The following is a 27,085-nucleotide window of genomic DNA, read 5'->3' on the forward strand; positions in this document are numbered from 1 at the left end:
TAAATCTTCATCTTCTCTCATTGAAAACATGTACAGTGTTAAAACACTTGTGTCTATAATAGTTATGACATGATTATTTAAGAGTAAAAATGTGAAATAAAACAACAACGATTCCACAAGATATACAGTCAAGTAAGACCAACAATCTTGCACACGTTTACACTTAAAGTTTGCACAATGCCTTTAGACTTTATTGTCCTCTCCTTTGGCTGCATCCTGCTTCAAACCAGCTCTCCGTTTTTTACCTGCACAAAAAAACAGTTTGATTTAGACAAAATCCATAGTGCTGCAGTGGATATAGTGATTTTTTTTCACTTTCTTTAACATTGCAGGATTAAGACTTCCAAGCGCTTTCAAGTTTAAGTGAGAATTCCGAATATCCCTTAAGTGTGGTTGTATGAGTTAAATGGCTGCTAGAGACGCGTTTCTGTTTTAAATCTGCTCACTCTCCCACACCAAATAGAGAAAAAAATGTTTGCCTTGCAGGTAACACAGAAGCTGCCGTCTGCTGCTGCTGCCTCATTAGATAATAATGGGGGAGTGAAGTGACGGCACCTTCATTTTTACTGTCGGAAAAAGGGTGACAAATAAGGTGGCACGCCTTTTCTTAAGATATCAAAGACTTAAGCGGGCATAGATTTTATAAGGTGAGCCTTTTGTTAAGAGGTTTATCGCTTGTTTTTCCTATGTCCTCAACAGCAGCCATGTTTTCATTAAGAGTGAGGGTGCCTGTCTTAGGAGCAGGGACCAACACACACAGATCAGACACTTTGCCTTTAATATAGAAATTCTGATTTAATTTCTTTTTATTATAGCAGTAAAAGTCAGTCTTACTCTTTTTACGGCTGTTTACACCTTTGCCAGCCCCTTGAACGGCAGGCTGACCACCACAATGGCCTGCCATGCCTCCTCCGTCGCCATGGTGATGACTCTTTTCAGGCTTGGCTCTAGCGTACCCCACAGTCACTTTGCTGCCATCTATCTCACAGTCCTCCATGGCATTTCTGGCAGCTTTGCAATGCTCTTCACTCTCAAACTCCACAAAACCAAACCTGAGAAAAAAAAATAATCCAGACAATGTGAAGGAGACTTTCAGGAATCTGTGAAAAATACGTAAATTAACTTCATGCCACCCACTTCTTTGAAACTCCTGTCTGTTTATCTACGGGGACCCTCGCACTGCAGGCTCCTTCAAAAGCACTTTTGAGAGTCTCTGCAGTCGTCTTCTCAGAAAGGCTCGAGACTATTAGAGTATTTAGTTCAACTGAAAAGAAAAAACAAGTGTGGTATCACTGTTTTCATAATAGCTCAAACTGCGTTAATTGATGTTTTGGCAATAGTCGATATGAATTTGACGTGATCAAGCAGATAATGAGACAACTGGAAACGAACATGAATAATTTAAGGAGGAACCATCACCAACCTTTTGCCTTCTCTGGCGTTTCTCTCTCTTCAAAGAACTGTACTCTGATTGCCCTTTTGGAGATCTTTGCGTCTTTGGTTGATTGCAACGCATTCTCAGCATCTGCCACAGAAGCAAACTCAACAAAAGCGAACCTGCAGATAATTACAGATGTTTAAGAACAATCAAATACTTTGAAAAACTATAATAAGTAGGCGGAGAGTATATATTTACCCTTTTGGTTTTCCTTGGCTTTGAGGCATTCGGATATTAACAGCTTTTTTAAAGATATTCTTGAGGGATGTTTCTTTCACACTGCAAGACAAGTTGCTGACATACAAGATGTTGTTTGGAGGAGCTGCAGCTGTGGGAAAGAAGAGGTTTTATTAGAAAACTGGAAAACCTGCCTGCTGTCAACAGTAGGTCTCTGAAAAGTATTCACCATTTTTCTGGGGTTTGTCATTAGCCTTGGTGGCTTTAATTCCACTTATTTCTCCGACAAAGTCCACAATTAAATCCCGGTCTTGGAACTTGGCTCCTTGCATTTGCTGCCGTGTTTTCTTGGCAGTGGATTCATCATTAAACACCAGGAAAGCCATACTGTTGAAAAGAAAGAACAGTAATATCCATTAAATTTACTTGTTTTGTTTTCTCTAATAAACTGGTCATTGCATGGTAGAAAATAACACAATGTATGTTTTGCTCATTTGACACCGTTGTGTTTAAAATGCTCACCCTTGGCTCGGACCTTCGGCTCCACCAGGAAACCTCACGTTAATGGCTTTTTCAAACATTTTCTTAATGTCTTCTTTTGTTGCACTGTATGGGAGATTCTTCAAGAACAAACATCTAGCATCTCTGGCCGCTACAGACAGGAGTATCCACAGATTAGACCAAATATCTTACATTAGATGACTTGTGATTTGTTCAGATGTGTTACCAAACAATGGGAAGAGTCACCTTTTTTTCCCTGTGGAGTTTTCTCCTTCACCTGGTCCACATTTTTGACCTTTGCTTTAGCGATCCTCATTGGTTTATCAAGGACACTCCCTCCATTTAAGGTCAAGCCCTTGGTCAAGTCCAGCTCCGAGGCCAAATCAACATGTGCATGCTTCCTATGACAGCAGAGCATTGATTACGACTTCATGCAGAAAATATGACCATTTCACCAGTCGCTACATTTACTGCTGAAAAAGAAAACAAAGATACTCACTTTGACCGGTCTAATCTGATGTCTTGAAACAGAAGACTTTGTGCCATGAAGTAACTCGCTAATGAATTTTTGACCTCATCGAACGTTTTCGAGTGGTTCAGGTTGCCGACATAGAGACAAAAACCTACAAACAAACAGAAAATGAATGTTCATTTACATGAAAAGTATTTTTAAAACAAACAGCGCGTTTTATTTTGGGTTCACACCGTCATTGAGCTTCGTTTTCTTCAACGGGCAAGTCTTGACTTCAAGGTCTGCCTTCCGTTTCTTGGTTACTGTAACAGAGAGAAAACATTACTTATTTGTTTTACACCATCATTATTAGGGATGCAACAGTACAGTTTCTCCACTGTTCGGTATGTATCACAGTTTTTGGGCCACGGTATCGGTACGGTTTCGATATCTTAATATAAAACTGCTCAGACGGGCAAAGGCAATATTACACTGTAAAAATAATTAAAAGCACAGATATGATCACACCACAAACTTTATTTAAACAATAGTGCACCATCAGATCAAATGAAACAGCAAACATAAAACCACACACACATTAAAAATAAATAAAGTTTAGTGCTATCCAACAAAAATAAACAACATTTAACCCACTCTCAGAAACTACAACTACACCATGCTGTTCCAAGTGAAAGAGACGGGTGATGAGGACGCTTGCTCTGGGTGCTGTAGAGCGAGTTTCTGTCCAATAACCAACTTCAATGCGCTGCATAACAGATGCTTGCACACCATGGTTTGTTTGTTGACATTCATTTTGTCATTCTGATCGTAGTCTACGCTGAATCTTAAATGATCTCACACAGCGGACTTATACGAAGACGGTGCCTCTTCAAACTTCCTTTTTTCAGAGTCTCGTTCACTCGTGCTGATTGATGCTGAAGGCGGCATAAGCAGAGATGCTGAGTGTGCAGCTGCGCTCATGTCTCTGCTCCTGAGTGGATCTAATCACGCAGCATTTTGACGGACTGAAACGTACCGAAATACCGCTGTTTGCCGTTGCATATTGAACCAAACTGGGTGTACCGAACGGTTCGGTAAAATACCAGATCCGTTGCATCCCTAATCATTACTAACTACAGACTAACAGACTGTTAGTTCCTGGCAGAGTGCAGGATAAAAAAAACATTTCAGCACATTCTTACCCTTTTCCACAGTTTTGGGTATTTATAAAAAGATGCAGTCTTTAAAAGACATGTTTTAGGATCACATTGAAAGTCAAGCTTTGTCTTAGCTTCTTTGTCCATGTTACATTTAACATGGATGTGATTTCATTGTCTGCAATAGTTGTATTACCTTGTTTTTCTTTTGCGTCTTCGGTCTGTATCTCCGATATTTCACCCGGAGTTTTGTCCATGAATCCAAGGTCATCAACTGAGGAGAGATTTAAAAAAAACAAAAAAAAACAAGTCAATATAAGTATCACTTTAAAAATGACCAATCACTTTTTGCTACGACACCCACGTTTAAATATATAAAGGCCAACAAAATACCAGCAACTTGAGGACAACACAAATGTATTAAATGTGGACAAATTTGTAGTAGTTTAAGGTCTCACTGCTCTTAGATGCAACTCTTTTTTCTCCAACAAAGCGTTAGGCATTAGTTAGTTAAAAGAAAACGTGACAAAATGCAATGGTGACTTACTACTCTGATCATTTGGACTGGCTCTTTCTGAATCAGCATCCTTCTCCGCCCAGGACACAGTGACAGTAGGTATGTTTCCTTTTACTTCAATGACACAGTCCATCTGAGAATCTAAAACACACAGATTCATTACAGACACCCTACAGAAATTCAGTCAGACATTAGGACACGTGTTGCGTTTGCAATACCTTGTTCATCCTGGTTCTTTTCCTCTTCTTTTGTCTCTGCGCTCTCAATGGCAGCACCCTCCTCAATCGCTTTATCACTTAAACATTCCGTCTCAGTCTGTCCCTCTGAAAAGAAAAGAACATTTATCCAATAGTTAATATATTAGAATTTACTACCACCTGCCCATCACGTTTACTGAACATTATATTATTTCAAAGAAGGGACTTGCCAGTGCCAGGTTCTTCTGCAGCGTCACGAGTGACAGCTTTTCCTCGACGACGTGTTCTAGGCTGAAATAAACAAATACTTTAGTAACAAAACAGTGTGTGACCTTGATTTATTTTGAGAACAGTTTAGCCCCAGGCTAAAATAGATTCCAGTATATTAAAATATAAATGAACACCAACATCAGAATCGTGGACATATCCATAATAAACAAGCAAAAGTAATTTATAATGCTATTTCAGAGGCTTTCCCCTGACTCAATCACTGTGACCTCTGTCAATCGATTGAAATAAAAATTAAAAGCCCAACTACACGAAAATAAACCCGAGACTATGTCACTTGAGGGAAAAGGAGCAGATATGTTATAATGTTTTATGTTAACAAGTTAAAACACTGTTTTTATGTGGCAATCTTGTCCCAGGGAATGACGACTGCCAGCTAACTTAACCGTTAGCAAGTTAGTCTTCAGCTCAAAAGACTAAAGCTTTAGACTAATATTTACGCAATAAACGTTGCAGCCAGATTAATATCAATGCAATGTAACAAGTTTCTTACGTGTTTCCTTGTCATTTTGTGCGTTAAAAGGTACACAATCACGGAGAGTCGCTACTGATGAACACACGTGTGTTCACTCGGCTACAAACATCCGCATGCTACTTTTTTTTTTTCAGTCACGCATGCGTGTACATCTACGGGTGCTGATAAGGACAAAAGCAGATATGTTATAATGTTTTATGTTAACAAGTTAAAACACTGTTTTTATGTGGCAATCTTGTCCCAGGGAATGACGACTGCCAGCTAACTTAACCGTTAGCAAGTTAGTCTTCAGCTCAAAAGACTAAAGCTTTAGACTAATATTTACGCAATAAACGTTGCAGCCAGATTAATATCAATGCAATGTAACAAGTTTCTTACGTGTTTCCTTGTCATTTTGTGCGTTAAAAGGTACACAATCACGGAGAGTCGCTACTGATGAACACACGTGTGTTCACTCGGCTACAAACATCCGCATGCTACTTTTTTTTTTTCAGTCACGCATGCGTGTACATCTACGGGTGCTGATAAGGACAAAAGCAGATATGTTATAATGTTTTATGTTAACAAGTTAAAACACTGTTTTTATGTGGCAATCTTGTCCCAGGGAATGACGACTGCCAGCTAACTTAACCGTTAGCAAGTTAGTCTTCAGCTCAAAAGACTAAAGCTTTAGACTAATATTTACGCAATAAACGTTGCAGCCAGATTAATATCAATGCAATGTAACAAGTTTCTTACGTGTTTCCTTGTCATTTTGTGCGTTAAAAGGTACACAATCACGGAGAGTCGCTACTGATGAACACACGTGTGTTCACTCGGCTACAAACATCCGCATGCTACTTTTTTTTTTTCAGTCACGCATGCGTGTACATCTACGGGTGCTGATAAGGACAAAAGCAGATATGTTATAATGTTTTATGTTAACAAGTTAAAACACTGTTTTTATGTGGCAATCTTGTCCCAGGGAATGACGACTGCCAGCTAACTTAACCGTTAGCAAGTTAGTCTTCAGCTCAAAAGACTAAAGCTTTAGACTAATATTTACGCAATAAACGTTGCAGCCAGATTAATATCAATGCAATGTAACAAGTTTCTTACGTGTTTCCTTGTCATTTTGTGCGTTAAAAGGTACACAATCACGGAGAGTCGCTACTGATGAACACACGTGTGTTCACTCGGCTACAAACATCCGCATGCTACTTTTTTTTTTCAGTCACGCATGCGTGTACATCTACGGGTGCTGATAAGGACAAAAGCCAGTTCACATTTTGGGTGGGTAATCAAAATGAAATGAAAACTTAATTTATCATTTCATTGTTTTGTTGTTCTCATTTTATAAAACAAAATGTGATACTTTGTAAATACAACATAGGGCTGCTCAGTTATGTGCAAACAATTTGTATTGATAATTAACATGAGAGCATGATCTGAGAGCAATATTAGAGTGACTGGAACAAAAAAAATATTTTAGTGTTATCTGTTTATTTATGTGTTGTGTTGCGTGTGTTTAAAGGGTCTCAAAAATCTCAAGAATCATTGGTTCAGGCAATGTAAGGAAATAAACAAGAACACAAACATAACACACTGTATCAAATTAACAGTGTGTTAATCTATGACAATTACCATACTCATAAAAATAGAATTGTACTAATGTAATTGTATTGTACAGTTTTGCAGAAATTTCAAATTAAAAGTGCTATAATCTAACTTTTAAATCCAGTGTCCAAGACGTGTCCCCACCTAAACACAGTAGGTGGCGGTAAAGCAGGTTGCAACTTGCAACTCGACGTAAAAACAGTAACGAAGAAGAACGTCTAGCGTAATGGGCGGAATTACAACATCCATGGGCGGAATCCACAGCATACAATTTCAAAAAAGAAACTGTGTAGTGGGCGAAATAATAGTGAAGAATGTTTAAAGACAGGAAGCAGGAGCAGGGTGAACTAGTTTCGCCCCGAACTTTTATTTTCTGTTTGTTAGCCAAGCAGCAGCTAGCTGAACGTAAAGTTTAAACTCGACCACCACTTCAGCTTTGTGTTCCAGAGTTAAACCTCGAACACTAGATCCAGATATCAAACACTAGAGTCAGATTGATAACATGGATTTGCCAGTGCTTCGGATTTTGTCATTGTGAAAACACACGGAGGACCGCTGTGTTTCAACTCTGTTGCGCCTGGGCAGAAGAAACTTAAGTTCAGCTCGGGTTTGGTGTGCTGACAGGTGGATGTGGAGGTGGAACTGGTCCGAAGGTCGAGTTACAGCCCCACCAACACGTCAGATGAGCAGATAAGGTTCTGTCGGGCTTTAAACAGGACAAACATGAGCTGGCGATGACAGAAGTGCACCTGCGGAACTGAGGGTTAGACTGGGACTCACTTGTTTATGATGGGGAGTCAGAGGAACGGTTTCAACAAGGAGCGCTTCGTTTTGTCAGTGGACGTCGGTACAACATCTGTCCGATGTCATGTCTATGACAAGGAGACGCAAATCCGAGGATCTTGCACCAGAGAGGTCTTCTCCTTCTGTTCATGCTGTTTTCTCCAGTGATGACACCAAACACACGTGCATCATCACCCTGTCTGTGTGTCTTCTCCATAGGTGAAGCCCTTGTATCCAGAGGTGGGGCACGTGGAGATGGACCCTAATGAACTGTGGAAAGGGTTTGTTACTGTGGTCAAAGGAGCTGTACAAGGTACAACTGCATATATGCACACACACGTCAAGGGTTAGACTGGATGTGGTTCATTTGTCCTGATAATCTGATTGGTCTGTTTTCACTTTAAAACAAATAAACCAGGCAGATACTATGCATGCACTTTTGTGTTATAATATGCATATACAAGCTAATATGCTTGGTGTTCTGTCATGTTGTCAACTATTTGTGTCCATTGGTGTCTCTTCAAGTGAGTTTGTTTTTATGTTTAGCAGCTTATGCACACTCTCTGTCTGTGTTTGTGTGTAGATGCAGGAGTGCACATGCGTCAGATAGAGGCCATGGGCATTTCCACACAACGCGGCACCTTCACAACATGGGACAAGTAACATAAACAATAATAATCTCATAATACATTGTAATAATAACCTTTGCTAACGAGAATATGTTATGTTGGTCAATGAGATCCAATCTTTTATAAACAATTGTTAACCCAACCAACTTAGGGATTGTATAAACACTGGGAAACTAAGTGCTCAGTGCTTTCTCTAGTTAGCCTATACATGAAAAGAATCATAGCTAAACATGTTTTGACCTCTGTTTAAGTTCTCTTTTATCACATTTCTTATTTAAAATCAATTTATTTCCTCTCTTTCTCCTAATAGGAAAACTGGCGTTCCCTTCCATAACTTCATCACCTGGCAGGACCAGCGAGCTGCAGACCTGGTGAAGTCTTGGAACAGATCCTGCACCATGAACGTGAGTCTTTGACTCATTTGTGAATCTCTTACATAGTAAAATAAGGAATACTTCTTGAGAAGTGGACTTGAGTACCGTCCGTTAAGGCTCTCTGTTGTTCTTCCTACAACCAAAGGCAATCCGCGGCATAACGAAGGTGCTGTACTTCCTGTCCAGACAGAAGAGGTTGCTCGCAGCAAGTCTTATTGTTTTCTCTACCCAGCATGTTACTTTTCGTCTCGTCTGGGCCCTGATGCACTACAAGCAGGTGAGTGAGCAGGCAAACATTGAACTGCTATGAACACAGCAGCTGTGATTTACACTGACTTGTTAAGCACATGAAGTGACACCAGAATTCAGAAAGAGTGTTCACCATAAAGCTGAAGCCACAATAAAGATGTGTTATCTAATATCAGAAGACTTGTGAAGTGAAATAGAACCTAAGTATAATACATTAACAAACAAATGTCCTTTCATACAAATGAAACTGGTACAACCGATACTCCAGGCTGTGCTTTCACCCCTCAGTCTCATCATGTTTCTCTATTCTTCCAGGTTCTTCAAGCAGTAGCTGAAGACAACTGCTGCTTCGGAACAATAGACACCTGGCTCCTGTTCAAACTTACAAAAGGTGAGCTCACGTGAGAGTCATTTCTCAATGAGCGTTTCTCTATTTTGAAAACTAGTTTGATCTGTCCAGTGGATTAGATTAGATTTTATCTATCTATTTAGAGAATTTGAAGACTTTGAAGCATGTTCTTAGCTTTTCCAATCCTATTGCAAGTCTTAAATTCTGTAGAAATGTTTGTGAGAAACATTGCTCAAACAAATGTATATTTGTCTTTTTAATGCATAGTTTGTCTGTTTTAGGTCACGTCCATGCCACAGATTATTCTAATGCCAGTTCAACAGGCATATTTGACTCCTATCAGGTCTGATGTTTATCACGTTTTCTTTCTTTGTTTGGTGTTTTTTTTCACTCCTCTGTAACGTGGCTTCTGTTTACAGATGTGTTGGAGTGGTTTACTCTGCTCTCTGTTGTCTCTGCCTCTCTCTATCTTCCCCAGAGTAGAAAACACAGGGTGAGTCTGCCAACAATTTCCTCCCAATTCCAAATGACTATGCATATATTATTCAATATCAAAACCTTCCTATCATTTCCACACTTCATTTAATAACTTAAAAGTACAGCATCACAGCGTAGACTAGATCACCACAGAAGGCTGACAGTGAGTGTGAGATAATGCATTGTCTCTGGTCTCTCCTTCATGATGCACCAGTCATGACTTTGGTTCCACAGACCCATCTATCTTCGGAGTATCCATTCCTATCATGTCAGTGGTGAGTTGTCAAGGACTTGGCATCACACGTGTTATCTTCTGCCAGCTTGTCACCACAATTATGTTGTAAATATATGTATTCAGTCCAGGTATTTTTTTTTATAGTTAATCAGCAAGTGGAAACTGCACCATGCATTGTGTGCAGTGCAAGTGTCTTGTTCAATTACAACTGAATATTAAAGATGTTCAAATTATGATTGTTTATGATATTTATGGTAGGGGCCAAAAAGTTTCAGAGATACATAACTGTCTTATTTTTTTACTCTTTCTCTTAATTTTAAAAGCTAATTCCTGTATTTCATGTTTGAAATTGTATGAGACTATGAAGGATTTTACGTGTTTCATTTCCTCTATCCCTCTGTTGCAGATGGCAGACCAGCAGGCAGCCATGTTTGGAGAGTGTTGCTTTGATGTTGGCGATGTGAAGATCACCATGGGAACAGGCACCTTCATGGACATCAACACTGGGAGCAAACCGCATACATCTGTAGCAGGTAAAGCGCACATATTAGAATGATAGCATCCACATTTTCTTACATACAGTCACTTTACTAACCGGCACTTCTTCTCTGTAGGTCTGTATCCTCTGGTGGGGTGGAAGATCGGCCCAGAGGTGGTGTACCTGGCGGAGGGCAATTCTGCGGACACAGGCACTGCTATCAACTGGGCACAGAGGCTGGGTGAGCTGTGTACACAACGAGCTGGCAGTGTTGTTGGATTGTGTAATCTTTTGGAGTGAGGAGTTCTAGAACTTGATCTGTCCATACAAAATCACGTCACAGTAACTGCTGCTGCTTGAGCCATTAACCGGACCTGTGTATCTGTAGGTGCAAACAGTGTGTGGTCCAGATTATCATTCAGTAATTTAAATCGTCAAATTATTCTTTGACAAGAATGTAAAAGTAATAAGGTAATAGGAATAAACTAAACACAAAACAAGAAAGTAAGTAAATATTCACCTACAATAGAGTTAGAAACATGTGAATCACTGTTAAAATACTATTTTAAGGGCAAGCTGCATATCCGAGTGTATAACTTGGCCCACGGTTTCTGACTGAGGGCCTTTCTCTGTGGAGTTTGCATGTTTTCCTTGTGTGTGGGTTTTCTCTGGTGGTTTTCTGCCCATAGAGAGACAAAATGCAGAGGTCACTGTAGATATGAGTGTGAATGTGTTGTTCGTCTCTGTATGCTGGCCCTGGTGAACTGTCCAGGGTCTTCCCTGATTAATTATTCCATTACTTCCATGAATGGGAAAAAAAATCTCTTGTGCCTTTGTTAGAAGTATTGCAGCAACACTGACAGTTACACATTCTCTGGTTGAGTAATGGAACATAACATGGTAGATGGGGTGGGTCTCCCAGACACAAAGTGCTCTTCAGTTCAGTTCACTCGAGACCATGTTGCCATGATGTAAATGGGTTTTTCTCACATAGTCTGTCTCAGCTTCTGTTGCATGCATGTCTGATCGGTTTAAGTGAGAAAGCCGCTGATAAATCTGCTGCTCATTATCTGATCAGCACCGCATCGCAGGCAAAGTTAGCAACTAGCAACCACTGGTGAACATAGTGGAGAGTGAAGCAGCTATAAGGAGCCAGATATTTCCCTGAGGGGAGGGTGGGAACTGAAGAGCTAATATTTGTCATGTGGCCAGAAGCAAGACTCAGAATGAACACTATTCTGTGTCAGCCGTGTTATCAGAATATTATATTTCCATTCTTTATATGTGTTTATCATATGGTTAAAATTTGAAAACCTAAAATATGACAAATGCTTTACCAAGCAGAGGCTATAGACTATCAGACATGAAGAAGTGGTGTAGCAGCTACAGTATAGTTACCTAATAGTTACTTTACCTTAAACAAGTGAGTCGCTGTGTTCCCACAGAGCTCTTCACTGACGTCCAGGACACCAGTGCCATGGCGTACAGCGTCAGTGACTCTGATGGAGTTTGCTTTGTGCCTTCCTTCAGTGGCCTGCAGGTAAATCTGTGCACAAGCACAACATCTTAACACATGTATCTTTTTTGTGTTGTTTTTACATACAGTTGATATTTGGTATAAAGTATATACAGGTGGACTATAAGTCCAGATATTAATCAAAAATGTTTAATCTAAGCCCTATAGGTCAATATTGCCTATTTCCATTGTGCTTTTTTGTTTTCCATTGTAACATGTTTGTGTCTCTTTTTTTGTTCTCTGCCCTCCATTGTGAACTGGCCGTTGTAAGTGTGTGTGTTGTCCTGCATCTTAACAGTTTATTTGCACAAATACAAATCAGTTTTCTTATAACTGCTATATACTGTTTTGAGTTTCACTTTTTTCACTTAATTTGTGCACTCCTGATAAGTTTGTGTCCTTTTCCATTTATCCAAAGGCTCCACTAAACGATCCCAAAGCGTGTGCCTCACTCATGGGCCTCAAACCTTCAACCACCAAAAGCCATCTGGTCCGTGCCATACTGGAGTCAGTCACCTTCAGGTGAGATGTTTGTGCAAACTTTCCCAAACCTGTCAGGGAACTACGATGGCCTTTTAGATACCAGAAAGCACGTCTTTCTTCTTCATTTGCACACTAACTTTCCACTTCAGAATATGAAAGTCACTCTTTAACTGCTTTGTCCATTCAGGCTGCTGAACAAACATGGGTAGTACATTTCATATCTGCCCTGCTAAACCCTCCTAAATGCCACACACTGGACCTGTTACTATATTCATTCTTATTCATGCTAACTGACTTTGCGTTATTGCCATTCTTTGCAGAAATAAGCAGCTGTATGAGACGATGCTGAGAGAAACTCACATTCCCATCACAAAGATCAGGTACACACCTCCTCATCCACTGTGCCAGTGTAGTCAATGCAAACATTAACATTGTGATTATAGGTCCGCTGGAGGATCGAGATGCCTTTAACTCACTCCTGGCTTGGATGAGTCTCAGCTTACAGAGCGATATGTGATCGTAGGATGGAGATTGAAGCCAGCAAATTCAGTAACAGACTGGCCTCTGGTGTAGCTTGCTTCTGCAGTTAAATTTTTATTGGGCTATCCATTACATGTCTATTTTATATTTCTGTTGATACTGTTGCAGTTAATGTCTATCTCGCTCTCTCTTTTCCCCCCTCTCTCAGGATGGATGGTGGTGTCTCCTCCAATGACTTTGTCATGCAGCTGACTGCAGACCTACTCGGCAGGAAGGTAGCCAGACCCCAGCATCGCGAGATGTCATGTTTAGGGGCTGCGTTTGTCGCTGGGCTTGGAGTCGGTATGTGGAGACATGTACACATTAATATCATGCTATGTTGGTGATTTTTGTGCCACTTTTACTTAATTATTAAAAACGTTCTAACCTAATCCATCTTCAAAATATTAATGTTAACATTAAAAATGGATCACAAATTAGTTAAATTAAACATGTGTCATTTAATCTGACCACACAGTGCATCTCTACAGTACAGTCTCATCTTCTACCGCTTTATCCTCGACATGAGGGTCGCTGGTGCCAATCCCAGCTGACATAGAGTGAAAGGCGGGGTCATACCCTGGACAGGTCACCAGTCCATCACAGGGACACCACCAGAACAACCATTCACTCTTACACTCGTGGACAATTTAGAGTGTCCAATTTGCCAATCCCCTGCAAATCTGCATGTTTTTGGCCTGTGGAGAACTGGGAGAAAACCCATACACACACAAGGGAGAACATGCAAACTCCATGCAGAAAGGCCCTTTATGTTTACCAGGTCATGAACCCAGGTTTTCTTGCTGAAAAAATGCAAAACGCACTTATCCCTGTGGCTCTACAGTACAGTCATGGGTGAAAATTCAAGCTCTAACCTTAAAAATAGGTATGAATTTAAAATATCCGCCCTAGAAGCAAATCAGATATTAGTACTAAGTTGTCCAGCAGAGGGCGCTGTGAGCTTGGCCCGCATCCATGCCCTCTTTGCTCATCAGAGGCAAACAACAGTGATATTATGTTGCTTCTTCATGGGGACAGTAGGAGGACACTAACAGAATAAACCATTGTCGTGCGCAGACATTCATGACACCGAAGCATCTGAAAAGCAGCGTGTGCAAGTATTTCTCGTTCTACACCATAGACAACAAAAGAACTCTGTGGACTCAGCTGTTCGCTTGTGTGACTCCAATGGTCTCACGAGATTTGTGCAGAGAGGATACAGTAAACTGAACCCAGGTCTAAGTCTATATACCCTTTGTTAATCCAAAATGTTCTTAAAGTCACTGAATACCAATATTATACTTGAAATTCTCTTATTTTTGTGTCAAAAGCTGCAGCTTTTTCAACGCTACTACAGCATGAGGCCAGCTTTGTGAAGTTATACATTTCGAGCATTTAGATGCTTTTTTACTTATACAGTGGCTGGTTATTGTTCTCTAAATATATTGGCCATTTTACAGGAATCAGAAGCCATATTTTTTTATTCTTGTTGACAGTGGCAGAGTGGCAAATGAAACGCTGATGTTTGTTATGTAACCTGTTTTCTGTTGAATTATTCACATTTATGTAATCAAAGAGCTTTTCATGCAAGGGAGTTTGCATGTTCTTCCTTGTGTGTGTGTGTGTGGGGGGGTGGGGTCTTTGGGTACTCCAGTTTCCTGCCACAGTCCAAAAAGCATGCAGAGGTTAATTGGACATTATGACTCGTTGTTTGTATCTGTGTGTTTGCTCTCTTCTATTTAATGTTTCATAACAGGCCAAAAGCAGGTGGTGTTGACAGTCAGGTCATTGACCACTAACCACCTGTGCATAGACTTTATTATGTAGATTATTGTACATTTGTAGGACTTACTGTGTTAAGCCTGGGTCACACTGACCTGGTGGTAGATTCCAAGTTTCCACACCTCTTGTCGACTGGTTCACGGCCTACTCCACACATAGAATTGCTGTTGGTCAGTGAGAGAAAGATCACTATTGATTGGCTGTGTAGTTTAATTAGAAGACAAAGCAGAGACACAGAAATGACAAAGCAGGGAAATGACTTGTGAAGAAGAGTGCACACACCACTCACCTGTTCTTGCACATCACTAATTTGACATTTCTGTTCATCTTGTTGTTTCCTTTTGTCTTTTCAATGTCACTGCAGGTTTCTGGAGGAGCCGGGAAGAACTGAAAAAGCTGCAACACGCAGATGATTTGTTCGTGCCTCAAACGGCACACAAGGAGGGTGTTGCCAACCGGAATCGGGAGTACGTCCCCGTCCTCCAGAGCTGGGACAGAGCTCTCCGACGTTCCATGGATTGGTATAAGCCTTGATTTGAAAAAAGGACAATCTGTGAAGTAGGTTTTTTTTCCCAATATAATCCTATTCCAGATGCTTTAAAATTAAAATCACACACACTGACATTACATTATGGTATTTACTATAACCAAGGCTGACAACAGTGGTTTGCAGCCTCCTCAGGTGAATCCTCTACAGCTCAGGTCACTGGTGCCTCTTTACACTGTTGTCTACAAACATATGATGTCTGTTATACTGTTATTCCACACGAGGGCACTAATGATCGTTTTTACAGCATTGTGGTTCATTAACTAGCTGTAGCAAACACACATGCCACTTCACAAAAGGCAGATTATAATCCAGATTCACACACGGTTAATGTAGGAGGCACAAAGACAGCAGGTCATTAACCCTTTAAATTTCAAAGGAAATTTGAATGTTTACCTGTCCTTGATTCATCTTTAGAAGAATAGATTTGTAATGATACATTATATACACTGCACTGCCTCTCAAACTGAAAAGCAAGTATTTAAAATGTTGTTAGGGTGTCATTTTTAAATGTTTTAATGAGCATTTGATGAAAAACGGAATGTGTCAAGCATTGCAGAAATGTTGGCTTGGTTGACTGAGAGACACCTCTGTGTCTGCTGCAACAGAAATAACGTTTAGTAGATCTCATCGTACTAAAACTCTCTCTGCTAATGGAGCCTTTTCAAGCTGCACACCTCGATGAAACCACAGTTTTAGGACCTGGTTTCTCTGTGACTGCAGGAACATCTGATAACTGACCTAAAGCCCATGCACTTTTTTTTGTTTTATTTTGTTTTCTCCATGTTGTGTTGTTATTATTTCACTTATTAATGTCGCATAGGAATAGCCATGTCGATGTCATATGATCATGTTCTGACCTGATGAACAAACTTCTGAAGGAAACTGTGAAGGTCACAGTTGTGTAGAAATGTTGTTTTGCTTTCCCTTGCTGTTTTAATGTCTTTTTAATAGTTTTTGAAATCTTTCAAACACTATTTATTTGGCAAACTGAATTCACTTTTTTATACTCAAATTTCATTTAAAAAATATATAACTATAATTTGACATCTTAATCCAGAAATAATGTTTTTTTGTAAAACTTGTAAACTTTGAAATATCATGGATAACAATAATGATTATATTTTCAGTGTTAAAAAATATAACATTTTAAAGGGCTTCTACATACTGGTGTATTAACCATTACAGAAACATAGAAACATATTTTTGTGTTTTTGTGGTCTAATGTATGAGCCCTTTTCACTGCAGCCATTTTGACAGGTCACAGTAGGGAAATCACAGGTGTAAATAATCCAGTATTATAGTACAGTAGTACTGCATCGCGCTGCTGTCCTGATTCACATGAACTGAACAGAGCCATCAGCTCAGTGATCAGTAACACCTGTGCTTTTTCCTGCTAAAAACACGTCAAAATGGCTGCTGTGCACAGAATCGATTTGACTTTATTGTGCACACTCACTCTCTATGACGGTATCTCAGGCTCATTTCAAATCAATGACCTTTATCTCAGACTTTCACATGTAACTTAATTCCTTGAAGGACAAACATTATTGCTGCTGCAGTTTTTTTACAACTAATTAATATGAACAAACATTAACGTTAATTAGATTGAAGCAAATAAATGATGTTACTTTGTATGTTGTGACATGTCCAGTATTAAAACAAATAAATAATACGTAACTCATCATCAGCTGCCTGTGGTGATTTGGGTATAGGTCATGATTTCAGTTGGTGTCGCTGACGTGCCGAGTGAACAGATGCTGCCTGAAGGATTTCACCTCCACATGGTATCTGGGGAAGTGCCGTAGTCTGGTGCCTGGGGAATTATCAGAAACGCAGGCTGTCAGATGAGTGTAGGGAACGGCTTCCCATTGATGCAAGTGACCTCACTGTGAGGGTTGCTATGGCAGCTCGCGGATGGAGTGACTGAGAACAAATGGGGTGTGTATTTCTGCTCATGGTGCTGGTATGTTGAATTGAGAGCACAGAAAAGGGGGTTTCCCCTTAACAATGGGAGGATTGTGTGCTTGTTGGGGTGTTAGATAAGAGGGAGACCACTCAGATCCATACAGTACAGCTCTTCTACATCAGCTTACCCATCCCTCTACATCCAAATACTTCCTCTGCTCCTGCTGTCAATCTCAGCTTTCTCACTCACACATGGGCACTTTACTTTTTTTTTACGTATGGGCCTGCTGTGGTGGGATGCCTTCACAGGAAAATAAATAAATAAAAAATAGCTTGAGTGAATGCGGCAGACTGGGACTTACCCATGAATCAGTGCTGCTCGCTCTCACACTAATCAGAAAATGTGTGTGTACTTGTTTCCGCTGCCTCTGTAGAACCTCTTGTGGTTTAAACACTCATCGTGTGTTCTGACCAGTGGTCCTCATGGGGACTAAAACCAAACGAGCCAGAACCTCCTTTATGGGGCTCTGGTTTATGTTCGCAATTAGATGTAAATTGTGGTCAGGGTTATGGTTTTGGTCAGACTGTCCATGAGAATGGCAAGAAAGAATAGCTGTGCAATCCTCTGTGTGAGTGTGTCTTTGTGTACTTGTATGTCTGTCTTTGTGAGGACCACAGGAAGTGAGGACACTTTGGCTGGTTCCTGCAACTATAATAATTGGCTTTTGTCTTTTTAGCTTGGTTTTAGGGGTTAGAATCAATTTAAGGATTAGGTTGTAGAGTGTGCTCATTAAAATCAACAATGTGCTTGTGTATATGTAACACCTATTCCCCATTGAGACCAAAACCTGGTCCAAATGAGGTTGAAAATCATATCTGAGGAACTGTAAGATTTGAAGTGTGTATAGGTAAAAGTTAGGATTATGCAATCATGTGTACTGTTACGGTCACAGATAATGCTTTGGTCAGTCAGTGGATGTCAGCGAAGTGTCCTAATGAGAATCAAACCTTTGTGTGTGTGTGTACTTGTATTGTGCCCGGTGCTGCATTGTATGAGTTGTGGTGGACAAATTCAATCTGACAGCAGGAACTAGATGCAGTGTGACCACTCCCCTCCCCCATGTGAGCTGAACCCTGCATCAAGGGTCATTATGTAACTCCTTCATATTTCTCTCACACACTGCGTGCATGCGTGTACGTATGTGTGTGTGTGTGTGTGTGGGAATGTTCGATGGATTTGTCAGGAGGTTAGTAGTTAAGCTTGTTGTTTGTTTCTTCAGTCATTGTCTCATCCTCTCCCCCTGCTGCTCAAGCCACTAAAAACATCTCTCTCTCTCTGTGTCATCAGTTCATTTGTCATTGGTAGGACATGCATGTGCACATATTGCCAAAGGAGATAGTTACATATGCATGATATGAGATACAAAACATGTGTTCTGCAGTAGCTCTACGGTAGTAATACTGGAATAAAAACATTAAAAACAATTACAATTGAAAAAAAAAAACAATTTAGAGTAACAATTACTCTAAAGTGTAGTCCTCTGTTAACTGCATATCTGATTTGAGGCATGCTCTCACACACTCTCTCTCTCTCTCTTTCACACACACATACAATCACTACCCCCCACTCTTTCTGCCTCCCTCACACACACACACACACACACACACACACATCTTGTTTCAATAGTGCTCAATTGCCATAGCAACAAGGATTGGCAAATGCCCCAAATATCCATGCTCAGCCAGTCAGTCATAAATAGCATCCTCATCGGCTGTAAATGTGCTGATCACTGGCATTCATGTATGTATAAACGTGTGTGTGTGTGTGTGTGTGTGTGTGAGTGTGCGTGCGTGCGTGTGAGAGAGAGCACTATTACATCCTTTTCTGTCGAAACAGACTCGGGCCTGCTGGATTGGTTGATGGTTTGGTGACTCAGTTCATACCGGCGTGTACGCAGGAGAGGTGGAGTGAACCTATAACAAACCAGGAAGAATATGTGAGACAAAAATACATCATGTGCCGCAGACGTTGACGCATGACTGCGTTTTCACCGTGAAAATGTTCAATAAAACATTAGATACATAAACCACACATATACCATAATGATATATACAGTGTGATCCATTCTAAATTGTGCGCAAATGGGCGCAGAAAAACAGCGTTTCTTATAATCATGTGTACCATAAATAATAATTGGTGAGTGTTCTCTGTCATTAGTTACAGGCAGCTGCACTTACTTGAGTGTGTTCAAGCTCAAGCATAAAGGGCTGAATCTATGACATAAATGATTAGATGAGAGACTCTCGCTGCGCGTAAACCGGCGCGTCTCCGTGCGTCTCCCCGTCATTAACTAATGTACATCCATCTGGTCGCACTGCATCAGCTACCGAGGCTGGGTTTGTGTGGACGTCACTGACGTTTTCTTCTTCTCTCTCTCTTTCCTCACCTTCCCCTTATCGGTTTTTTTTTGTTCCACCACTAGAGCATCTCTCTCCTTCCCTCCTTCTGCGCTCCCGCTCTCTCTGCACCGCCCACTCCTTCCCAACCATTGATCCGACCACTCACCGCCGCCTCGCCGGCTTCTTCGCCTCATTGCGCTTCTCCACATTTTTTTAAGGCAGAGGAAACAGGCACATTTTTTGGGACCAAATTAAGAAAAAGAAAATAAAAAAATATTTAAAAAAACAGAAATACATCGCAACCATGGCGAACACGGAGGACAAAGCGGCCGCCAACAAGGAGAACACGTCCAGCTGGAAGGATACCTTCTACAACCCGAGGACCGGGGAGGTGCTGGGTCGCACGGCCAGCAGCTGGGGTAAGAATCCCGTTATTCAGCAGCCACTTAATGACTGTGCTGTGACATTCACGGGGATTACACTGAATGTGTTGCCTCTCCTTTGATGCATATTCCAATCACCAAAGACATGTTCCTGTTGGATGTTTTTGCCTGTTATGTCTGTATGTGTGTATATGTGTGTGTGTGTATTGATTAAAATGATGTCAGTGATGTAGATCTATGATGAGCTGAGGAGCCATCATAGGCCTACATGAAGGTGGAAAGGAGAAGCCTGTACTATGAGGCTTTCACCCAAAGATGAATGATGCTACCAAAGGTGTGCATCAGTCTCTGTTTGCTGCATAGTCAGAAATAAGCAGGTGATGATGATGACGATGATGATGATGATGATGTTGGGCAGTTGTTCTTCATATTTTCATATTTATAATGTGTATTAATTGGGATGATGAGAATGTTTCATTTCACACTGCAGATAAAACCCCCCCTCATTACCTAATCACTTGAGAGGAAGCGTGCTACAGTGTTCCTCAGCTGAATCTATGTCTGATCAGGCCATACAATTTTATGTAATGATTCCCCAGTTATTTTCAGGGTGAGGTAGTAACACACCACCCTCCCTCCCTCCTCCCTCCAGCAGCCAGCTCCTATAGGCTAGCAGCGGCTGTCAGGCAGCCTGGGCCCCCGTGCTGCTGTGCAGTGGGATGCTCCATTGCAGTTGCATGGCCGCCCACATTAGCATGCCTGTCAAGGTCAAATGGGATTCCCTCTCTCCTCTTTCTCTCTCTTTCACGCACCATGCAGGTGCATTGTGGGATACTGTTGGAGAGGAGCAAGAGAAGGGGGGTGTACAGCAGGGAGCTGAGGGGTCCATCCCGTTTTTTTGTCTGTCAACTTAGAGGGCATCTGTGCTGCGAGAGCCTGGATGCTGGTGAACCATTTTGGCTGAGATGTTTCCACAGCTACTGCATGCTCTCCGTTTGTCCCTGCACTCATCACGATTAAAGGAGGCAGCAGATGCTTTGAGCACTGCAGCAATCATCGCTGAGACGTGTGTGTTACAAAATAAAGAGACCCTTCACCTGTTAGCAGAAAGTAGCATCTCCCCCCTTGTTCCAAAATGGTTCCTTTCAAAGGGACAGTACGCTCAGATGACCACTTTCTTCAACCTGCAGATGAGAAAGGATAAAGACAGTGTGAAGGCATTAGTCCGAGTCTTATGTGTGGTTACAGCATGTAGTTAATTATACATAAAGCTTCCCTCATTATTTCTCTTCTACTTCTGTTTCTCTAACTCCCTCCAGCCCTCATCCTGTTGTTCTACTTGGTTTTCTACTGTTTCCTGGCTGGTATGTTTGCCCTGACCATGTGGGTGATGCTGCTCACTCTGGATGACTATGTGCCGAAGTACAGAGACCGCGTTCCTTTTCCAGGTTAGTGTGTCTGATCAGTTGGCCTTCCACGTACTGTAAGTGGCAACATTTCTCTGCAAGGTATTCATTATTCATACGTGCACCAAAGAGATGCTGTCACAATAATGCACTATATTACAGCTGCTTTTTGTATCGACCTGTTTTGAAGTCTCTTCCTGTGAGATAGCAGAAGTGCAGCTGGAGGGAGACGGGGTTTTTGTGCATTAGTTTTCTCATGTTGGCATCGTTTGCTGTGTTGCTTTGGGTTTACTTTTGTCAACGTGTTCATTGCAGGGCTGGTGATTCGTCCAAGATCATTGGACATGATAGTCAACAAATCCGAGCCGCTCAAGTATGGGGTGTACACCAAGCAACTGGAGATGTTCCTGCAAAGTAAGTGCAAGGATAACTGAAACAAATGGACACGCACATTTAAGATTTGTCCACCAATTCTTGTGATGTGTTTCTCCGTATCTCTCAGAGTATAACGACACAGAGCAGGAGATAAATACGGAGTGTACTCCAGGAGACTATTTTCTGCAGGAGGAAATGGAAAAGAAAGTTTGTCGCTTCAACAGAGGCTCCCTGAGTTTTTGCTCCGGCCTCTCTGACACCAGCTTTGGATATTCTGAGGGAAAGCCATGTGTGCTGCTGAAACTGAACAGGGTAAAAATCGTCTCTGTTCATAAAAGATTTACATTTTAGTCTCTGCCCACTTCTGTTCTACATTTGTTCCGTTCCCAAAATAAAAATGAATAATTATATCAATTTCTAATTTTGGTTTCACAGCGGCTGCAGCCTGTTTTCATCCGTTTCCACATAAAAGCCTCATCTTCTCCTCTTTCTCTCTTTCTGTAGATCATTGGCCTGATGCCTCGTGGGAATCCATATATCAACTGCACAGTAAAAGTAAAAACACATTTGTCCAGACTATTCATGTGCTGTTCTCTTGTATGTATATATTTTCCCTTTTAGTTTCTCATTTAAAAAAAAAAAAAATCACTGATGACCATAACAGCCTTTTCTTTCTGCTCATCTTTATTTCATTCCCCTTCTTTTTGTTTGTGTTTTTTTTGTCTGATTTCTTTCTGCATGCCGTCTCTGATGACTTTAGGGTAAGAGACATAAATTATCAGGATAAGGCCAGTAGGTGTCTTATATAACAGGCCATTATGCCGGCGCCTCTAAACTCATCCATTTGAATTATTTTTAGCCTCAAATGACGGAAGAACGCGTCATGATTACCAGAAAATCATTTTTAACCACTTCAACAATGACAGTCGTCGCTTTTTCTTTTTTTCTTGTCCATGTTTCATGTGATATGATTGGACATAATGTAGCATCATACTTCTTTTATTCAGTATCATATCCATGTGAGCTAAAGCGTGTTCTTCGTGCTCCACAGAAAGAAAACCAGATTCAAATGCAGTATTTCCCCAGAGAAGGACGTATTGATAAGATGTATTTCCCCTACTACGGCAAGAAAGCTCATGTAAGTATTTATCCCCACCCGTCAGATCACGGCCGCTAACATGGTCACATTGCTGCACTATTATTGACAGATGTCCGTCTCTAAACCCGATTGCAGGAGAATTACCTGCAGCCCCTGGTGGCCGTGAAGCTGCTGCTCAACAAGGAGGACTACAACAAGGAGCTGGCAGTGGAGTGCAGGGTAGAGGGCACTGACCTCCTCAACAACGACGAGCGAGATAAGTTCCTGGGTCGCATCACCTTCAGGATCACGGTGGTGGAGTAAAGGAGGAGACGGCCCCCCCCCTCCCGGTGAAGGGAAAACCCCAGCTGCAGAGGCTGCCCATGTTTGATAAGGATCTATGTTTAAAGATGTTTTTTTGTTTTTGTTTTTGTTTTGTTTTTTTAAAGGAAGGAAGTGTCAAAATGCGTCACAAAGATTGCATTTGGGGATGGTGCCAAAATATTTAATGCAGATTAGTTTGGCTTTTGGTAAAGACAGATATTGAATGTTGCTTTGATGACATTTCTGACTCTTCTTTCCTTCAACGATTCGTTGCTGACCTCCTCAAAGATTCCCAGAACAAGACACTGGCTCTGCTCCTGTTCCTCATCCATCAATCCATCCTTTTTTTATTCACCTGTTGCACTTTTCATATCAGTATTTATTTTTTCTAGTATTGATGTGATTAGGTAAATTATCGCCATTGCTACCAAGCCATTTGGGGATATTGTGTAGTTGCTGGTACAATTTTATTTTTATGTTTTTTTGTTTGTTTTTTAGATTTTCCAGGAAGAGAGAGGGTCGTTTTCATCTCTCCATCCTGTGTGAACGACTGTATTATTGCTGATCTTGAGAGGATTTTTATCTTGCTGTATATTGTAATTGAGAGCATAGAACATTCCCCGACACATTTCCCCAGAGTATTCACATTTTATCACGTCACAGAGATTTCATAGGACCGTACCTTGATAATCAAGTATAGCTACTGTATCCCTGTATATGAATTGCCAATTACAAAGTTTCCCTTTCAACATATAAATACATTGTGATCCTGACCATATTTAGGGAATTATAGATAGATCTTTGTGTTGTGGTCCCCGTAGCCACAACCCAGTCTTGTGATGTGTGTCTGTCTGCATGTCTGTCTGTCTGTCCGTTCGTCCGTCTGTCTGCCCGTCTTCCTGTCTACTCACCTCTCCACTGCAATAGCCAATGTGTGCGGGAGGCGTCCAGGACTATAGATGCGTTGTCTCGCTTCACCTCGCCCGGTGCTGTGAACTGATGGTGGCTGAAGCGACACACACACACAAATACACAAATACACGAACATACACACACCACACACAAATAGAGAGAGAAAGGTAGAGTGTAAAAAATGTGCTTTCAAACCGGAGGGGTGCTGGAAAAGCATTGCAAAAATGAAAAAAGGTTCACTGTAACTATGTACTGTATATCTTATACGTGATCTGTATATCTATCTGGGTCTCAAAGATTGTTTGTTAGTTTTCTCTCTTCAGCCTGTTGATCTGATTGTCTGCCGATCTATTACTCTTCAATGTATATATATAAACACTATCTACCATATTTACTTAATTCACACTGTATTTTTGTCACGAAACACAATGTCTGTGCACTGTAAAGAAATCATTTAAGTAAAGATTTACAGGAAAATTATCTTATTCAAAGCTATGTTTACACAGTCTTAAAAGGAACCCGCATTTGAAAGAACAACTTGTAACATCTCTTCAGGGTGCCTTAAGACCCGCTGAAATAAATTGTGGAATAAAAGTGATTTTGAAGAAAAATATCTACTTTTTTTAATTATTATTTTCTTAATTGGGATAGTGTTTAATTTCTTGTGTTAAACATTCCAGCACAAAATGGTTCATTCCAAATAAAAGTATGAACATATTATCTGTAAAACATACTTCATGTGTGAAATGTTTCTGGTCCTGTCACTGTTTTATGGCTGCAATTTTTTTACTTTTTAAGCTATAGCCACTTTTTAAAAGGTGCAGTATGTAAAGTTTAGGTACATTTTAGGTACATTTATTTTCGTTAGCAGATAAAAACAATTGTTTATTTATTGTAAAGTCACCTGGTGGTATGAGTTATTGTCTTCCATTCCTCCAGAGAATGAGCCTTTTATGTTTTTATCAGGAGCTGGGGTCAGTTCCATGGAGGCCACCATTTTGTGCCACCATGTTTTTACAACAGCCTACAAGGGACAAACTACACATCATTTGAGTTTTGATGCTAACTGAAGGCTACAGGTTATAACTCTAGGTTCTGCAACACACTTGAAAGTGAAATGTGAGGTTAAAAAAATAAACACTTTAAAGAAAATTAATTGGAAAATAATGGTGAAAATGGTGGAACTCATTTGTCAAACAACCTGCAGATGTCAACATCTCTGACATCAGAGACATGACTACACTGGGTTTCTTTCTTTGTTTGGTCACAAGCTCATAAAATTAAGGAACGTCTGGGTTTTTTTTTTGTTTTTTTTAAAGTTGAGTTTATAGGAGTGGGTCAAAATACCGATAGTTCAATTCACAAATTAAGGCGCTCTAAAGTAAACAGTCCCTGACAGTTTCATCACCAGACGTCGCTACTTGATGCTTCCTCACGGTGGCGCTGCTCAAATGAATGAGGGAAACTTGAGCGGAAGTTACCTGGCTGAAGAAGAAGGAGTTTACATCTTTATAATGGTGGAGAATGAAGCTGGAGAGACGCTCTATCCACGTTCAATACATAGACTTTATGCACTTTGTTCTCCGTGTTGTGCTTAAATGGATACATCCTGCACTTTTCACATTAACATTTAGTTTTTCAGTTGGACAGATATCTCGATGTATCACTATATGATTGTCTCACAATATATTGATTATTAGAGAATCGTTGCATCGTGGTATTATTGGTATTGTGGACCATGACCCCTGTGCTTTTTGTTTTGTTTTCAATTTTAGAGTCATAGTATTTACAAACAAATTTGGATTTCCACGAGTTTGGAAAAAGTTCACCCTTCTCTGCATATTATAAATTCCCATGCAGTCACATCCTCATCATCACCACAGATCTGCTGCCACGTGAGGGCGCCAGAAACACACCACAAACACTCACAGGCTGAGCTGTGGACGAGACTTCAAGGAGGTTAGTGGGGTGTTTCACATTTCCAATTTATGATTCTATCTGTGTACATCTATGGATACTGCATCATATTTGTCGGCACCTTTACTCGTGTGTTCAAACATCACCTACAGCCCAGTCGCCCTGAGAGTAATCGTAGAGTACATGTTACTTAACTCACTGAGGTAACAGTAGCTGCAAAAGTCAGAATATATCAGGCAAGTATAAAATGAAGTGTAATCACACCTGACAGCTCTGATTTTGACCCATCTCCATCCATGCAGCTCTGAAAGCACCCTGAGGAACCGTAGCAGCAGCAGATCTGTCCTTCACTGTTAACGGCATGCTCTTAGCTCCTGCTACATGTGAGATTATCTCTTGAGGTTCAGCTGAACCAAGAATCCATCCCTGAGTCTCCTAAGCTGTTGCTGTCCTTGAGAGGGAGACTACAGCACTATAGTATATAAGTGCGGTCATCAGACACAAATGGAAATACCAAACTGATGTTTCCATCTAGTTTATCCTTTGCGGTATTGCTAAAGAAATGTACAAATAAAAGTTTTATCAACAGATTTTTGCTGCATTTCAGAGCTTCATCAGGTAATCGAGGGATTTGCCCGATGAAGAACTGAGCATTGAAAAATTGCAATAAATGATGATTGATTGTTGATGGAAGTTGGATGTTGTGGGCAGAAACGTACGATTTTGTTTTGTCACTTAAAAATATTTGCAAACCATCTTTTTGTTTGTCATTTTGCAATGATTTGCTCAAAGATACAATATCACTCTACTGTCTTTTTTGTTCTTTGAACTCCATTGCAATATCAGAATTATTGTTTCATTTTTTTGTGCAGCATTCTGTCAAGAAGAAAAATAAAAATCACTATGGGTCAGTTTGGTGTTAGTGGGCCCTGGTTTCTGCTCCGATCCCTCAGTGAGTAACACCGGGATGCTTCAGAACCTGAGAGCCTCTGTCGCTGAATTAAGCAAAGTAGGCGAAAGGATAATACTGATTATCGCCTTATCAGCTAAGAGTTGAACTTGCCAATTTGTGGCAGGCTGGAGCACGGCCTGGCTATAGTCAGCATCCTGAACAGGATTAATGCAGCTGATATTTTTAGGTTTTACTCCAGAGTCGTCAGCAGC

The 27,085-nt window shown here is 40.7% G+C and overlaps 3 protein-coding genes across 3 annotated transcripts; 2 read left to right on the forward strand and 1 right to left on the reverse strand.

Annotated features, from left to right (window-relative positions):
- On the reverse strand, window positions 1-5,333 carry LOC310926844 (nucleolin-like). Its single transcript, XM_083889050.1, has 15 exons — window positions 5,220-5,333; window positions 4,669-4,729; window positions 4,460-4,564; window positions 4,272-4,382; window positions 3,921-3,998; window positions 2,822-2,890; window positions 2,616-2,739; window positions 2,363-2,517; window positions 2,138-2,267; window positions 1,845-2,002; window positions 1,637-1,766; window positions 1,424-1,557; window positions 1,138-1,264; window positions 835-1,052; window positions 1-245 (listed from the first exon to the last, which is right to left on the reverse strand). The coding sequence occupies exons 1-15, from the start codon at window positions 5,232-5,234 to the stop codon at window positions 184-186; spliced, it is 1,677 nt and encodes a 558-aa protein (XP_083745176.1). The 5' UTR covers window positions 5,235-5,333; the 3' UTR covers window positions 1-183.
- A 2,068-nt stretch (window positions 5,334-7,401) lies between these two features.
- On the forward strand, window positions 7,402-15,501 carry gk5 (glycerol kinase 5). The gene is made up of 16 exons (XM_083890455.1): window positions 7,402-7,712; window positions 7,800-7,893; window positions 8,164-8,239; window positions 8,520-8,613; window positions 8,729-8,860; window positions 9,148-9,223; window positions 9,463-9,524; window positions 9,601-9,674; window positions 9,873-9,933; window positions 10,300-10,426; window positions 10,508-10,612; window positions 11,817-11,911; window positions 12,306-12,409; window positions 12,691-12,750; window positions 13,059-13,192; window positions 15,036-15,501. Exons 1-16 carry the CDS (start codon window positions 7,584-7,586, stop codon window positions 15,203-15,205), a joined length of 1,593 nt encoding a protein of 530 aa, XP_083746581.1. The 5' UTR covers window positions 7,402-7,583; the 3' UTR covers window positions 15,206-15,501.
- Window positions 15,502-19,830: 4,329 nt separating this feature from the next.
- On the forward strand, window positions 19,831-23,092 carry atp1b3a (ATPase Na+/K+ transporting subunit beta 3a; the record flags this gene model as incomplete). The annotated part of the gene is made up of 7 exons (XM_083889479.1): window positions 19,831-19,945; window positions 21,229-21,357; window positions 21,631-21,729; window positions 21,818-22,002; window positions 22,195-22,245; window positions 22,742-22,828; window positions 22,925-23,092. The coding sequence occupies 7 exons, from the start codon at window positions 19,831-19,833 to the stop codon at window positions 23,090-23,092; spliced, it is 834 nt and encodes a 277-aa protein (XP_083745605.1).
- Window positions 23,093-27,085: the final 3,993 nt, after the last annotated feature.

This window comes from Microchirus variegatus (genome assembly GCF_963457635.1).
Source record: "Microchirus variegatus genome assembly, chromosome: 5".
Lineage (NCBI taxonomy): Eukaryota > Metazoa > Chordata > Actinopteri > Pleuronectiformes > Soleidae > Microchirus > Microchirus variegatus.

Bases quoted from the DNA above. Each gene is read 5' to 3' on its own strand.
- LOC310926844 (XM_083889050.1), bottom strand. The intron at 2,518-2,615 runs GTGAGTATCTTT...CTGCTGTCATAG, and splicing joins ATCAGATTAGACCGGTCAAA to GAAGCATGCACATGTTGATT. The intron at 1,767-1,844 runs GTGAATACTTTT...TCTTTCCCACAG, and splicing joins TGACAAACCCCAGAAAAATG to CTGCAGCTCCTCCAAACAAC.
- gk5 (XM_083890455.1), top strand. From the start codon at position 7,584: ATGATGGGGAGTCAGAGGAACGGTTTCAACAAGGAGCGCTTCGTTTTG. The intron at 9,675-9,872 runs GTGAGTCTGCCA...ATGATGCACCAG, and splicing joins CCCAGAGTAGAAAACACAGG to TCATGACTTTGGTTCCACAG. The intron at 13,193-15,035 runs GTATGTGGAGAC...ATGTCACTGCAG, and splicing joins TGTCGCTGGGCTTGGAGTCG to GTTTCTGGAGGAGCCGGGAA.